The 16,592-nt window shown below is 53.9% G+C and overlaps 1 protein-coding gene across 1 annotated transcript in view; it reads left to right on the top strand.

Annotated features, from left to right (window-relative positions):
• The window catches only part of Sdk2 (sidekick cell adhesion molecule 2), a 121,264-nt gene that overhangs the window by 81,882 nt on the left and 22,790 nt on the right, over positions 1-16,592 (top strand). The window contains exons 28-35 of the mRNA XM_013037715.1: positions 36-230; positions 1,297-1,498; positions 2,512-2,615; positions 3,094-3,164; positions 4,414-4,549; positions 7,911-8,012; positions 8,131-8,246; positions 13,980-14,166. Of these exons, the coding sequence (XP_012893169.1) occupies positions 36-230; positions 1,297-1,498; positions 2,512-2,615; positions 3,094-3,164; positions 4,414-4,549; positions 7,911-8,012; positions 8,131-8,246; positions 13,980-14,166 (1,113 nt within the window). The remainder of the gene's footprint in view (positions 1-35; positions 231-1,296; positions 1,499-2,511; positions 2,616-3,093; positions 3,165-4,413; positions 4,550-7,910; positions 8,013-8,130; positions 8,247-13,979; positions 14,167-16,592) is intronic.

Genomic DNA, 16,592 nt, shown 5'->3' with positions numbered 1-16,592 from the left:
CATCCATGGCTGCCCTTCCCCCTCCTTCCTCCCAGCTTACCAGATCACGCACCGACTCAACGCCACCACGGCCAACACCGCCGCTGTGGAAGTGCTGGCACCCAGCGCCCGCCAGTACACGGCCACCAGCCTCAAGCCAGAATCCGTCTACCTCTTCCGCATCACGGCCCAGACCCGCAAAGGCTGGGGGGAGGCTGCCGAGGCCCTGGTGGTGACCACCGAGAAGAGAGGTGACTTCCTGTGGGACCCAGGGAGGCCTAGAAGCAAGCGAGGGCCCCTCCCTGCCAACACGGTGCTCTGTGCCTCTCCTAGCTGGCTGTTGAGAGCAGTTGGTTAGGAATCCATCGCTCTGATCTGGTCTGGAATGAAAGGGGGCTCTACTTTCTCGAGCTGAGGTCAGTGAGAGGTGTAGTCGACTTCCAGAGTTAAGCTGGGGTTCTCTACCTCAGGACCCAACTTGGCTCTGGTTTCTTCCATAGAAAGGTGGTGAATGAGCCAGCCACCGGTGGCTCCTACCTGTAATCCAGCTACTCAGGAGGCTGAGATCAGAGGATTGTGGTTCAAAGCCAGCCCGGGCAGGAAAATCCATGAGACTCTTTATCTCCAATGAACCACCAGAAAACCAAAAGTAGAGCTGTGGCTCCAAGTGGTAGAGTGCTAGCCTTAAATGAAAGAGCATGGGGACAGCATTTGGGCCTCTCAGTTCAAGCCCCACAACTGACCAAAAAAAAAAAAAAAAGAATGAGCACCTCTTCCCTCTCCCTCCCAACCCAGGGCCTTGTCCAGGGCCTTGGTTGCCAGTTCTGGGCTTCACCCTGGAGTTCTGGCATATTCTGCCCTACTGCCCCTGAGCTGGCACCTAGGGTGCCCAGACCTGAGTCCCCAGTGGTGGATATGAAAGGAATTGGTTGGGAAAAGTTCCCGAGAAGAACCAGAAACTACTGGTTCTTTGCCCCCTAGAGGATGCTGGGTAATGTCTTAGGGGAAGGAGCTCCTGGTACTGAGTTAATGGAGACCAGAAAAGCTGCCCCAGAACTCCCAACCCACCCCCTTAGAATCAATTGATCCAAGCTCCTGGAGTACAGGAGCCAAGGGGCCGGCCTGTTGGGCTGAGGGTAGATCGCTGACCAGAAGACACGGGTACAGGCTGTTGGCAGAGCCTAGACAAGGGCTGTATGCGTAGAAGTGGGGTAGGGAAGGTTGGGTACCCTGGGCACCCTCTCCCCCACCCCTTTGGGAAAGTCCGGCCCTGTCTCCACCCGACTCACCTGCCACCCTCCCCACACTGCCTCCCAGACCGCCCCCAGCCCCCCAGCAAGCCCGTGGCACGTCAGGAGAACGTGAAGGCCCGCAGCGTGCTTCTGTCCTGGGAGCCAGGCAGCGATGGGCTGTCCCCCGTGCGGTACTACACCGTCCAGACCAGAGAGCTGCCCGGGGGCAAGTGGGCGCTCCACTCGGCCTCTGTGAACCACAACGCCTCCACCTTCATCGTGGACAGGTGAGCTTCTCCACCCCCTATAGCGGTCCCTGGGTGAGGGTCCAGAGGCTTCAGCACGACCCCCAAATCCTGCTCTGCTTCCCCACACGGGAGGCCTCTCACCCACTCCCCTCCTCCAGCTCCACCCCAGTCTCCCTCTCTCCCTCCCCCACCTCCCTGGGAGCGCCACTGGGGCCAGCTCCTAATTATTCCTGGAGTCTGGCTGTCCCCCTTTAGTGAAGAGCTCCCCGTCCTTCATTAAGGATTCTCCCCAGCCAGCCAGCATCTTCTTTAATCGGGGTATGCAGCTTCTCTGAAATCCTGCCTTCAATTTAATCCCTGCTGGTGGCATTTTATACATTTTATATATATATATATATATATATATATATATTCCAGTTGACGTGAGCAGGTAGTTTTGAGTGATCCTTTCCTCCCTCCCCTCCCCCTCCGCCACCCTGGTGAATCAAGAAGGAAGACATTTGCTAAGAGGGGAGGGAGACCCTTTGGGTTCTCCCCTGGGAGCTCCCCCTTCCTCCCTTCCCCCCCCAATTCCCTAGAGGCTGGAGAGGCAGCTCACCTTGCTCCAGGGGAGGGTCATGGAGTTGTTGGAAGAGACAGGTGCTCTCGTGGCTGCTGGACTCCTGGGGACCTATGGCTTATTTTTACGAGAAGCAGGCACTGTTCAGGGGTTTGAACTCAGAGCCTTGCATGCTTACTTCGCTTTTTTGGTGTGGTTTTGTTTTGCTCAAGGCAGGCACTCTACCGCTTGAGCCTCAACTCCCCTTCCAGCTTTTCTGCTGGTTAATTGGAGATGAGACTCTTTCCTACCCAGCATGGCTTCAAACTGTGATCCTCAGATCTCAGCCTCCTGAGTAGCCAGCACTGCCCGCCCCCCCCACCACTTACTTGAGAACAGCGCCACCAACTGGGGAACCACATCACCTTCACCACAGAGGCCTGTGATGAGGACATTACATATTGAGACTTAATGGGCCCCTTTGTCATTGACCCCCTGCTACTTCCCTCCACAGGCTTAAGCCCTTCACATCCTACAAGTTCCGCCTGAAGGCCACCAATGACATCGGGGACAGCGAGTTCAGCGAGGAATCCGAGTCGCTGACCACCCTGCAGGCCGGTCAGTACTCTCTCACACTCAAGTCTCCTGCTCGTGGTCCCTGGCTGCTTCCTGGACACCTGGTGTCCTGGGACCTTGAACAGGAATGGACATCGCCCTCTAGGGCACCGTTCCCGAGAGATTTGGGCCCATGGGGCCTTTGCCCAGGGGCTCGGGTGCCCCAGATCTAGCCTGGCATTCGAGTGCAGCTTTTCTCTGTGTCACTCCAAATGCCAGGGAATGAGAGGGGGCAGCCCCCACAGAGCAGCCGAACAAGGCCTGCGGCTCTGAGGGACAGAGGGAGGGACTCGGGGACCCTCGGGTCTCTGTTCCACCCTGGCCCTCTGCTCTGCAGAAGGTGGGTTGGGGTGAGTTCCGTGGGACCTGCTGTCAGTGTGGTGTCTGAAGAATCAGGGACGGTGGGGGAGGGGGAGGGAACTCCTGGGTGGGGAGGAAGCTCCAGCGTTCAAGCCCCTCCCTGGCCTGCCTCTCTCTGCAGCCCCTGATGAAGCACCCACCATCCTCTCCGTGACCCCTCATACCACCACCTCTGTGCTAATCCGATGGCAGGTAAGCTGAAAAGCTTCTTACTGGGACCAGAGAACCCCGGCAGGGCCGCCTAGATCCAGAGTCTCCACTGCAAAGCACAAGGGAGGGCATGGGAAATCCTGGGGTGTGTTTGGCGGTAGAATATTCTAGAATCAGGTAAACACACACACCTGTACCACATCCCCATACGAACACCAGGCAGCTGTCAGCACCCCTGCCGCCCACGAGCACAGACTCAGGCAGGGTCTCAGATGGTCCCACGTTTCCCAGCTCATGTGTGATTGGCGGTGCCAGGTTTAGCACCGGTGTCAGGTCTACTGAACCCTTGGGACCACTGAGTCCAGACCCAGCCGTGTGTACAGGATTTCCTCATAGAGACCTGTGCCCATCACCAGGAGTGGGAACCCATTGACTGGCAGAACCTCTTCCCTCTCTTTGGCTAATGGATACTTCCGCTTCCTGTGCTGTTGGGACCTAGGGACAGGACACTGCCCTTGTGCCCTCTGAGGCCTGACCTTGAACTCAGCGGGGCACCCACCAGGGCCCCAGAGCAGCCAGAGTCCCTGATTCTCAGGATCGGGGGAAGGGGGGGGCACACGGGACCCAGCCCCTGCCCAGTGCCGCTGAGGCCCAGGCTGTCTGGGGAGACACCCCCTAAATAACTAGAACTGACCTGCTGTAGCCACACACACAGTCTGCTCCAGCAGACTAAGAGGACACTATACCCAAGGAAGCAATTAAGGAGCTAATAAAAGCCAGAACAGCTTCAGCAGGGTTTTTTTTTTAAGACGTATCATAAAAGTACTTCCCACCTTTTCCTGAAGTCTGTTCTCCCCCTCAGCTGTGGACGAGATCAGAAAGCAAAGGAGAGGAGGAAGTCAGGGTCACACACACACACACACATACACACACACACACACACACACACACACACACACCCTCCTATGTGCTTTCTAGGTGGGAGAGGACTGGGTTCATGGGATCCAGGAAATGTGTCCAGAGTTAGGTTCCTAGGACTCAGTTCTGCTGTGTGACTACAGCAAATACCTGAGCCTCTCTGAGCCTGTTGCCTGCTCTGGTGAACAGGGATTGCAGGGTGATTCCTACCCATCAGGAGCTTGATTGGAAGTGCTTTGTGAACTAAAAGTAATCCCTGCTATCCTGATTTGGACACAGTCTCACTCCGGGGCCATAGGAGGCCTGGTGGAGAGAGAGGGTGCATTGGGGTGGGCAGTGGTCAGGGCCCCATGTTCCACCTCCTTCCCTACAGCCGCCAGCTGAGGATAAGATCAACGGCATCCTCCTGGGCTTCCGAATCCGGTACCGGGAGCTGCAGTTGGAAGGGCTGAGGGGCTTCACTCTTCGAGGCATCAACAACCCTGGAGCCAAGTGGGCGGAGCTCACCCGTGAGTGACACTGGGGGGGGGACTGGAGAGGATGGGCCTGGGCACAGAGTGGGCGGGGCTTACCTATGAATGACACTCTGAAGGACTGAGGAGAGTGGGCCTAGGTACCAAGTGGGCGGAGCTCACCCGTGAGTGACAATGAAGTTGAGGCAGGCGTGCTCATCTCCCTGCTCTGAAGCTCCCAGGTTCCTGGGATCCTAACCAGTGGCTCTGCCTTCCTCCCTCCCTTGCGTGTGTCTTGCGCCCCCCACCCCCACCCCATCCCATCCCATTTGCTCACTTGCCAAGCATTCACTCAGCACCTTCGGCCTGCACTGGGGTGCACAGTGCTCAGGAGCACAGGCCCCTCCCTTCTTGAGCTTGTACACCAGAGGAGCCAGGTGTTTGAGACACACACCGGAGCAGGTATCTAGGGCTGGTAGTGTGGCATCCCCAGGAATGTCAGAAACACATGCACACCCCTTGGCCTTGGCACTAACCCTGACGAATGGCACCAGGTCAGCCAGGCGAAGGCACAAGGCTGGTTCCACGGGGAGGAAGCAGAGGTACCAGGGCAGAACTGGGCACTAGTGGTTTCAGGCCTGTCAGGTTTCTGGCTAGTCAGGACACTGAGATCTGAGGATTGAGATTCAAAGACAACCAGGAAGGACAAATCCAAGGTGACTCTCATCTCCAATTAACCAACACAAAGCCAGATATGTGGATATGTGGCTCAAATGATAAGAGCACCAATCTTAAATTTAAAAAGCTAAGGGAGCTGGGCGCCAGTGGCTCACACCTGTAATTTCAGCTACTCAGGAGGCTGAGATCTGAGGATCACGGTTTAAAACCAGCCTGGGGAAGGAAAATCCATGAGACTCTTCTCTCCAATTAACCACCAGAAGAAAAAAAAAAAACAAAACAAAACTGGAAGTGGCGCTGTGGCTCAAAGTGATAGAGTACTAGCCTTGAGCAAAGGTGCTCAGGGACAGGCCAAGTCCTTACATTCAAGTACTTTCTTCAAGCCATTAGAGTTGTCTTGCAGGGAGTGTTAGCAGATCACCAAGTGATGAAATAGAGCAAAGGAATGCTAGAAGAAAATCACAGAGGCACCTGATCCAAGTTCTTTTCCCACCTCTTACTTAATTAATTCTTCTTGCAGGCCAATATGTCTGTGCGCTCGTGATTTTATCTCGCCTGTGTGTAATATAGTCACATTTCCCTGTAGTAAAATTACTTCTAGTTCATCGGAAGAAATTGATGATGCCACTATTTCCCAGTGCTTTGCCAAGAACTCCACACTGAAACAAGGGACCATCCCCAGAGCTGTGCCCTGGGTTGTGAGGCTCTGAGGGACTCCCCCACGCATGACCCTGAGCCAGTGCACACCTGGGAGGGGCAGCAGGGTCCTGACAAGCCCCACCCCCATCCCCGCCTCCCCTCCCCACCATACCTCATCACCAGGAACTGGAAACTTTCTCTCTGCCTGCCCCTCCTCCCCCTGCTGCATTGCTCCGTCCTGCCCTGGTGGGGTTCCTCGTGGGAGGGACACGTGCACTAACCTCTATCTGCTGTCTCCTTCTGGCCCCGGCCTCCTCCACCCCTTAGCCTTGTACTCCATGCGGAACCTGACCCGGCCCAGCCTCACGCAGTACGAGCTGGACAGTAAGTCTCATTGCATGGCAGCCCAGCCTGGCCAGGCCTCCTTGGGATAGGGAGGGGGTCTTCTAGAACCCCTGGCCCCAGGCCGAGGCCTGGGCCCACCCATGGTGCTTGGCCACCAGGACTGCCCAGGGGGCTGATGCCAGCGGCAGTCTCCCCGAGTCCACTCTGTGGGTGCAGGATGGAGGAGGACATCAAACAGCCTTGTGTGCGTGGGGAGGAAGGGAGGGCAGGTGGGTGTTGGGAGCTCAGGACACTGCAGGACAGGTAGGGGCGTGTCCACATCACTATGACCCGGATCGTTGTATCCAAGGCATGTGAGGCCCAGCTGTGTTTCTTGTTTCTTTTTTTGGCAGCTGTAGGGCTTGAACTCTGGGCCTGAGCGCTGTGAGCTCTTCAGCTCAAGGCGAGCGCTCTACCACTTGAGCCACAGCATCACTTCCGGTTTTCTGGTGGTTCCTTGGAGATAAGAGTCTCGTGGACTTTCCTGCCCAGGCTGGCTTTGAACTATGAGCCTGCGGAGTAGCTAGGATGACAGGCGTGAGCCATGGGCACCCGGGCTCCAGCTGTGTTTCCCATCCTACAGGGAGCATTTGTAGCTCTGTGTTCCTCACCCTGCCCCCGCCTGCCTCACTGAACCCTCACTCTGGTTCTAAAACACCAGTGGGCTTCCTCCGGCTGCTCAGAACTGCACGGGGGACCCCTGAGCAACAGAAAGCCCACATCTTTAAAATCTAACCCACATTCCTCTCCCCTCCTCAGCCATGCCTGCCCAAGACAACCCTGGGAAGGGGATTGGGGAAGGCGGGGGGGGGGGAAGAGCGCCAAAATGGGGTCCCCCACCACCCTGAGCAGGACGGCATCTCCCACCCCGGCTGATGCTGCCTCGACTTCTCTCCGCCAGGCGTCCTCCTTCAGTCACCCCAAACTTGGTGAAAACATGGGGTGCCTTACCTCAGAATTCACATCTGTTCAGTCCCTCCCCAGGGCTGAGCCGCACTGTGGCTGGGAACTGAAGGGCGCAGCTCATGGTAAAGCTTCTGCTTGGCATTTGAGAAGCCCAGGATTCCATCTCCAGCAGCAAGACACAAGTTGGGGGTGGGGGTGGGGGTGGTGGGGCGGTAGTACTGGGCGCGCCAGGCACTGATGACTATAATCCTAGCTTCTCAGAAAGCTGAGATCTGAGGGTCATAGATCCAAGCCAGACTGGGCAGAAAATGTCCATGAGACTCTTATTTCCAATTTTAACCACCAAAAAGCCAGAAGTGAGGTATGACTCAAGTGGTAGAGCTACCAGCCTTGAGTAGAAAAAAAAAATCAAGTGAGAAGTTGAGGTCCCGAGTTCAAGCCCCAGTACTGGCATGCACGCGTGTGTGTACACACACACACACACAATACTGGGACGGGGCCACGGGCGGGACACCACTGGGGTTGCTTGAGTCAGCCATTGCAGGGAGGACCTGAACCCCCGGCCCAGGGTGACCAGAACTGAGTATCCAATGAGCAATACGTCATTGTCACCCTAGACCAAGCGGGCACCAGTGTCACCTCCATCCATCCCGGCTGGCTTCCCCAGGCGCCACCTCTCACTCTCTCCTGCCCTTCAAGCAGGTTCTAGAATTGCCCGGATGCCTTTCCCTTCCCCCACAGCCTCTACCCTGCAGCGATGGCTCCTTGCAGCCCAGCTGTGACCTCTGCCTCCTTCTCTCCCCACCCCCAGACCTGAACAAGCACAGACGATATGAAGTCCGCATGAGTGTGTACAACGCAGTGGGCGAGGGACCCCTGAGCCCCCCGCAGGAGGTCTTTGTCGGGGAAGCAGGTGAGCTGGGCCTGCCTTGTCCAGCCAGGGGAGGCTCAGGATCCAAGGTCCCCTCCCTCCCCCGCCTTCCCTTCCCTTTCCCTGAATCCATTCACTCATCATCCTTTATGTCCCCCAGTGCCCACAGCGGCACCCCAAAACGTGGCCGTCCATGGTGCCACGGCCACACAGCTGGACGTGACGTGGGAGCCACCCCCGCTGGACAGTCAGAATGGAGACATCCAGGGCTACAAGGTACGAGGGTCTGGCAGAGCATGTGGGTCTGAAGGAGGGCAGGGGGAGCTGGGTGGTGGTAAGAGGGGCCCAGGCCCTTCCTCCCCAGCACCTCAGGTTCTGTGTACACCTGCCACCTTGACTGTGGGCACCAGGTGACAGAGTTACGTTGCGGCTGGAGCAAAATGACTGTCACCATCTCTAGCATCATCTGGGCAGCCTGAGCTCAGGCACAGGACTCTTATGTCATCTGCGAGCCGACGCCCCGCCCCTCACCTGTGCTCTAAGGAGTTACAGATTGCAATGCCGGTGCTAATGAGATGGGCCTGGTTTTCTGAAATCTCTGCTGAGAAGTGGTTTCTGGATTTTTGGATATGTGGCGATGGGGTGCGGTCTGTGCCGGACATTCACAGGGTGCTCGGAAATTCCTGCACCCTCTGAAAAGCCCCAGGAGCTGGATGCCCACTTTACATTCACTTTAGGTCTCCCAGTGAGACCACAGAATGGCGGGCAGTGGAGCACTAGAACAAAGTTCTCTGGCTGGGTGCTGGTGGCTCACATCCATAATCCTAAGTACTCAGGAGGCTGAGATCAGAGGATCACAGTTCAAAGCCAGCCCAGACAAGAAGGTCTGTGAGACTCTTACCTCTACTTAGCCATCAAAAAGCCAGACATGTAACTGTGGCTCCACTGATAGAGTACTAGCCTTGAGAAGAAAAGCTCAGGAACAGCATCCAGGCCCTGAATTCAAGCCCCAGGACTGACACCCAAAAAAAAATGGTTCTCTGGCTTCCCTCTATGGGTAGAGTAGAAGCTAAGCACACTGCCCCCCAAATGGTTTACAAAAGGAGGAAGAAAGGATGTATCTCCCTGGCTGGACCTTCCTCCCAACCCAGTGATCAGGAGATTCTGATTCCTAGCAACTGGCTTCTATTCCAGAAAAGAACCCTTGGGCATTGGCCCTGGGTGGTTTAGGGTAAGAGTTATAGGGTCCCACAGGTTTGCCTGGCCTTATTCCATGGAAGGAAATTGAGTCTCAGCCAATGGGAAATGCTTGCTCTATTAAAACAGGTAGCCCTTCCAAACACAAGTAGGCACAGTTGAGCACACCTGTAATCCCAGCTACTCGGGTGGTAGAGAGGGAGAATCACGGTCTAAAGCTCCCGCCCCTCACCTCCTCCCCCCACAAAGGCAGCCTCCAGGTAAAGCAGAATCCAGTACAGAAGCCTCTTCCTTCCACGGTGAAGCAGGAGGGAGAAGGCAGGCATCTTGCCAAAGAAGCAAAGAAGATGGATGGCACCCTTGAGGTTCTGCCCAGGAGCGCCAGCTGGGAAAACTAAATATTGCACACTAGCATATGTCTCCCGAGGGAAGAGGGCTGGCACCAGGGAGCCGGCAACAGTTTGGCAGCCCCCGGACTGTCGAGGTTTGGAAGTGGCGAGTTCACATCCAGATCCAGGAAGTGTGTGGGTTGCACAGGCACCGCGTAGAGCCCAGCAGATGCCAGGGGGTTCCGGAAACAATCCACTCTACCTGGCTGTGAGGGGGGGCAGGGCGGGCCTCACAGACCCGTGCACACCCGTGCGATTCCCACCCGCGCTCATCCACCCGGGAGCGTGGCTAGCCCAGGCTTGCCTCTGGGTGAGGCTGAGCTGCCGAGTGCCCAGACAGGCACACACACGCCGGCCATAGAGCTCCCAGCTCAGGCAGTCAATGGTGCGTGTTTGTTTGTTGCTTGAGCAGTTACTTTGTGCCTATGTGCTGGGAAGGAAGCCATAAGAGAAGAGACTATGCGGGCTTGAGGTTTAGGGGCAGGAGATCTAGACCCAAGGGTTGCTCCAAAGGGCTTCATAGAAGATGATGTGTGTGCAAACATCTAAAGGAATACAAAGCTGGTGTCACAAGTCTCCATATGCAAAGGTCCTGGGGTAGTCTGGAATGCCTGTACGTCCCAGGAGTGGAGGGGAAGGGGGAGCACAATGGGAAAAGTAGTATGTGGGCGGGGCATTTGGAGGGCTTTGAATCCAGAGGAGATGTCACCCAGGAAGGGATTGGGCAAGGCAAACCCAGGGGGCTTGAACTTCTAGCGGTCACTCGGGAGCTTAGGCTGCAATAACAAACTTCTTAAGACACCTTGGTGGCACAGCCAGGGGCGTGGCAGAGGGAGAGCTGGTAGAATGGGCCCTGCAGTGGTGAGGGAGAGAAGGAGGGAGGCAGGGAGAGTGGGAAGAGGCCAGCTTCAAGGCCAGGGAGCTGCCCAGGCCTAGGGCAGGAAGTGGGGCAGGTAAGACCTAGACTTGGCTCTCCTGATGCTCTCTGCTGGTCTTCGGAGGGGGACAATCTGAGCTCAGGAGCAAAGCCAACCAGTGAGCCATGAGCCAGGGGGGCCCAGGGGCGGGCTTCAGGGGAGATGGGAGAATTATATCACCAGCTTCTATTGCGAGACAGAGCAACTGTGATCTGGGGAGCAATTATCAAATGGGGTGCGAAAAGAAAATTATACCCAGTCTGCTTCTGCCATCTCCAATGGCCTTGACATGCTAGAAGCAGGGTGAAGATGCAACGTAACAAAACGAATAAGCTTGGGCCCCATCCAGTCCGCCACCTTTTTCATTTCCTTTTTTTGTTTGTTGGTCTGCTTTTAGTTTTGTTTGTTTGTTATTGTTGGGGTTTTTGGAGACAGGATTCCACCTTGTGGCCCTTGCTAGCCTAGAACTCATGATGGCCCTGCTTTCTGCCTCCTGGATGCTAGGGTTACAGTTTTGTACAAAAGTGCTATTGTAACAGTCCTGCGTGTTTGTGTATGAACTGCTGTGGCTCCTCTTACACATGAGGACAAAGTTGAGTCATGGGCGCATGCTGAGAGGTCTGCACAGCCAGTCCTTTCCAGAACGTGCATAGCAGAGTTCATGGAGCAACAGGAGCTCAGGGACTTGGGGACTGGGTCCAAGAGAGAGCCGGGCAAGGTAGAGAGTGCTGATGTGGCTGTGGAGGAGCTCTGCTTTCATGAGAAGTAGAGCAGCCCAGCGCATTGCTGGCTCACACCTGGAATCCGAGCTACTCACAACGCTAAGATCTGAGGATCACGGTTCAAAGCCAGACCTGGCAGGAAAGTCTATGATACGCTCATCTCTAGTTAACCTTCCCCCCCACACACACACATACAGAAGTGGAGCTGTGGCTCAAGTGGTAGAGGACCAGCCTTGAGCAAAAGCACTCAGAGACTGTGCCCAGGTCCTGAGTTCAAACCCAGGACCAATACACACACATACACACTCACACTAAAGAGATAACAAGGGACACAGATAAACTAGGACTCATATCTGCTGCATGTGGGAATTGAAAACAGACTGGAAGGCTCCTCCAAAAATTAAAAATGGAACTGCATGCATGTGATCCAGCAATCTCCTGTCGAGGAATTTGTCCAAAAGAATTGAAATCAAGATCTTGACGACATGTGTGCTTCTATGTTCACTGCAACATGACTCATAGCAGCCAAGATACGGAAACACCCGGATGCTCGCCCATAGTTAAGTGGATAAAGAAAATGGTGGTGTGTATGTTTGTACACAATACAATATTATTTGGCCGTACGAAAGGAAACTACCATCTGCAATATAAATCTCAAGGACATTCCAATAATAAAAGAATCCAGGCACACAAAGACAAAGGCTAGATGATCTTACACAATGAGTCTAAAAGAGTCGATTTCAACAGGGCAGGAAAAATGAAATAAAAGAATTAAACTTGGAAGCAGAGAGCAGAAGAGTGCTTGCCAGGGACTGGAAGAAATGGAGAGCTGCTGGCAGAAGTCCTGGGGATAGAATAGACAGTGTGAAGACTGTAAGGAGTACTGTAGCTGGGCACTGGTGGCTCATGCATGTAAACCTAGCTACTCAGTAGGCTAAGATCTGAGGATCAAGGCTCAAAACCAGCCTTTGCAGACAAAACCAGTAAACTCTTTTTTTTTTGCCAGGGCTGGGGCTTGAACTCAAGGCCTAGGCACTATCCCTAAGCTTCTTTTGCTCAAAGCTAACACTCTACAACGTGAGCCACAGAGCCACTTCCAGCTTTTTCTGTGTATGTGGTACTGAGGAGTTGAACCCAGGGCTTCATGCATGCTAGGCAAGCATTCTACCACTAAGTCACATTTCCAGCCACCATTAAACTCTTATCTTCAGTTGAGCAGCAAAAACTCAAAAGTGGAGGTGTCGCTGAAGTGGTAGAGTGCCCCGCTTTAAGTGCATGAGGCCCAAAGTTCAAGCCCCAGTACTAGCACAAAGAAAAGAAAATGGGGAGGAAAAAGGAAGGGGAACTATGAGGGTGGGGGCTGTGCTGATGAGCTGGATTACGATGATGTTTCATCATAGCCATGCATCAAAGCATCAAGTCCTAGGGCTGGGGATGTGGTTTAATGGTAGAGCACTTGCCTAGCATGAGCAAGGTCCTGGGTTTAATCTTCCTGATGAAAAGGAAAACAATGTTTAAATACATTAAGGCCGGGTGTGGTGGAGCCTACCTTTAATCCCAGCAACTCAGAAGATGGAGATAGGAGGATTGCGAGTTCAGAGCCAGCCTGGGCAATTTATCAAGATTTTGTCTCAAAAAATTAAACTGAAAGGGTGGCGTAAGCCTGTAATTTCTAACTACCTGAGAGGCAGAGATCAGGTGATTGCAGTTGGAGGCCAGCCTAGGCTGGAAAAAAAAAAAAGGCAGGATTGTAAACAACAACCCTCTCACGTCTTATGTCCTAACCAGCATTCACATGAGTCGGAAAAGGACTCCATTACCTTTCTTTCTGTGCCTTTCCCCAAAGGAGAAGAGAAATTGAGAAGCCAGTAGCCTACAGAAACCCTCTTTGGACAGCAGGTGGCGCCAAACAACCTCTAATTTTGCATGTGGTTGGGGCAGATTAGACTTTCAGGGTGGCCTCAGTTCAGAGTTCTGAATCTTCCCAGGGTGTGGAGCCTTCTCCTCACTGGGTCTAACATCCCCTAAAACACAGTGGAGCAGCTGCTGCTTCCTAAAACTTCAGCCCCATGGCCTTGACCTGGGAGACAAGGTGTCCTTAGCCCCCTCCATGTATGACAAAGCTGTGTCTCTGAAAAGTCACCTGGCTAAGTCTCTACAGCCACACATGAGCCACAGTTACACTTCTGGCTTTTATTTTGGTAGTTAATTAGAGATAATAGGGCTGGGAATGTGGCTCAGTGGTAGAGTGCTTGCCTAGCATGCATGAAGCCCTGGGTTCCACTCCTCAGTACCACATAAACAGAAATAGGCAGATGTGTCACTAGGGCTCAAGGGGTAGAGTCCTATCTTTGAGCAAAAGCAGCTCCAGAACAATGCCCAAGCACTGAGTTCAAGCGCCAGGACTGGAATAAATAAATAGGAGGTAAGAGTCTCACAGACTTTCCTGCCATGGCTGGCTTTGAACCATGATCCTCAGATCTCAGCCTTCTGAGCGGCTCGGATGACAGGCATGGACCCCCGGCTTACCACTGTGTTCTGAGGCTGTTGTGCTGGCACTAACAAGATACATGGAGGCTCTGCCCTCCTGGCTTTTACAGGCTAGCAGCGGCTTGGGTCTGGCTAGGAAAAGGAAGGTTCTGGAAAGGTTTCTAAAACCACTTAGATCCTTCCATACTGCTCCCTGGGTGACCCAGGCTGGTGACGGGCAGGAGCAGAAGGGAAGCACTGTGTCCCCAGCCCCTTCAACCTCCCCCCCCCCCCCGTGGACCTTTCTGCCCACAGATTTTCTTCTGGGAAGCCCAGCGGGGGAACCTCACAGAACGGGTGAAGACACTTTTCCTGGCTGAGAATGGCGTGAAACTCAAAAATCTGACTGGCTACACTACCTACATGGTCAGCGTGGCGGCCTTCAACGCTGCGGGGGACGGGCCACGGAGCGCCCCCACCCAGGGCCAGACCCAGCAAGCAGGTGGGGAGAGGCTGGGGAGGGAGGCAGGGGCCGGAAGCCCACCTGGGGTCTGGGCTCCTGGGGAAGAGTGCAGATGGCAGCCTTGTGCTGCTCAGATCTAGGCTGGTGTCCAAGCCCCAGGAGACAGGCCTGGCTCCACCTCCTTCCTCCTATCTCCCCATCTTTGCACATTTGTTTTTATGTATGTATGTATGTGTGTGTGTGTGTTTTATGTATATGTATATTTTGGTCATGGAGCTTGAACTCAGGGTCTGAGCACTATTCCTAATCTGTTTTTTTGCTCAAGGCGAGTGCTCTACCTTGTTGAGCCACAGCTCCACTCCGGGTTTCTGGTGGTTACTTGGAGATAAGAGTCTCACAGAATTCCCTGCCCGGGCTGGCTTTCAACCATGATCTTCAGATCTCAGCCTCTTGAGTAGCTAGGATTACAGGCATGAGACACCAGCCCCCGGCTATATTTATATGTATATTGATTTGTTGTTTTCTGTGAACTCATTCTGTGTTTGGTGTGGGGGTACCCTTGTGAAGCGCCCAGATCCTAAACAGGCAGCCAGGACATTTGATACAAGGATAACCCCAGGGAGAGGTAGTGTTGGGGGTCCTCCCCCAAAGGCCTCACCCAAGCAGTGTTATTGGAGCTGAGATTTGAATGAGAAGTGGCAGCCCCATGAGAGGTTATGGAGGTAGAGAAAGGGTGTGGGGTAGAGGGACTAGTAAGGGCCAAGGTCTGGGGGCTGGAAGGGATTTGAGGAACAGAGAGAAAGTGAGGTTCGTATAAGAAAATAGGGTGAGAAGCCAGGTACCAGTGGCTCATGCCTGTAATCCTAGCTAATCAGGAGGCTGAGATCTGAGGATCATGGTTCAAAGCCAGCCTGGGCAGGAAAGTCTGTGAGACTCTTTTCTCCAAGAAACCACAGACAACTGGAAGTGGTGCTGTGGCTCGAGTGGTAGAACGCTCACCTTGAGCTGAAGAGCTGAGGGATAGCAGCCAGACCCAGAGTTCAAGCCCCATGACTGACAAAAAAATAAAAAGAAAGAAAGAAAATGGGGTGAGAAGGGTTGGGTTTTTTGGGGTTTTGTTTTTTTTTGGGTTTTTTTTTGAAGTGTAGTAGGAAGGAAGCCATTGTAAGGTTTAAGCAATTGAGTGACAGGATCGAGTTTTATGTCTGGGCAGGGGGATTGCTCTGGCTGCTTGACCAGGGGAGAGGAAGATGGAGGCAGGGAGGCTAGATCCGGGCCTGGACAGAGGATGGAGCCAAAGATCCTCCTGCGCGCATGCACAGAGGAGCACTTGGGAGAAGCGATGGCCTCACGCATGCTCAGAACAAGATGGGGTTGTGGGGGGAGGAGTCCTGCTTCACCCACGCACAGAGCAAGCTCTGGGGTATCCCAAACCACTTCTCAGCCAGCCCTGCACGGGGACCTCCAGGGGGCCCTGGGGCAGGCTGGGAGGGAGGAAGGGACAGCACCACCCCCATTTCAGGAGAAGCAAAGGTCACCTTGAGAAGCAGGCATCGTGTCCTGCGTCTCCCAGAGGGTCACTGGGTAGTAGAGGAAGAAACCCAGAATTTCCGAGAACCAAGAATTCTATCCTGGTGGATTGTAATGCACCTGACCCTCAGTCAGTGAATTCCACGTCAGCAGATTCAGCCAACCAGGGGTTAAAAATATTCCAACAATTTTTGGATCTACCCTGAACATGTACAGATCTTGTTGTGCTTCTCAAACACTAGAGTGTGGGTGTTAATATTGCCCTGCATGAAATCTGGTATTATAAGACACTTAGAGATGGCGTGTGTGTGTGTGTGTGGTGTGTGTGTGTGTGTGTGTGTGTGTGTTACTGGGATTTCAACTCAGGGCCCTGAACTTGCTAGGAAGGAGCTCTACCCCTTGAACCACTCCCCCAGCATTTTGTTTTGTTTTTGCTAGTCCTGGGGCTTGAACTGAGGGCATGGGCACTGACCCTGAGCTTCTTTTGCTCAAGACTAGCACTCTACCACTTGAGCCACAGCACCACTTCCAGCTTTTTCTGTTTATGTGGTACTGAGGAGTCGAACCCAGGGCTTCATGCGTGCTAGGCAAGCACTCTACTACGAAGCCACATTCCCAGCCCAGCATTTTTTAACTTTTTTTTCCAATATAGTCTTGCATTTTTTGCCCCAGTTCACCCTGAACCTACATCCTCCTATCTATACTTCCTGCATATCTGGGATGGCCTGTGTGCCACAACATTCAAGCTTGTTCTTGTTGTGGAAATGGGACCTCAAACTGCATCCCCTCCCCCAGCTCTGTCTCCTGAGTAGCTGAGATTACAGGCATGAGCCACCAGGCTTTCCTTCGCACTTCCCTAGAAATGATATAGTGGTATAAGAAAGGCTGGGTTTTGGCTCAGTGGTAGAGCACTGGGCTCCATTCCCAGCATACAT

The sequence above is a fragment of the Dipodomys ordii genome, unplaced genomic scaffold, assembly GCF_000151885.1.
Source record: "Dipodomys ordii isolate 6190 unplaced genomic scaffold, Dord_2.0 Scaffold7, whole genome shotgun sequence".
NCBI classification, from domain to species: Eukaryota; Metazoa; Chordata; class Mammalia; order Rodentia; family Heteromyidae; genus Dipodomys; species Dipodomys ordii.
The sequence above is the reverse complement of the archived record's forward strand: the minus strand, read 5'-3'. Positions and strand labels throughout refer to the sequence as shown.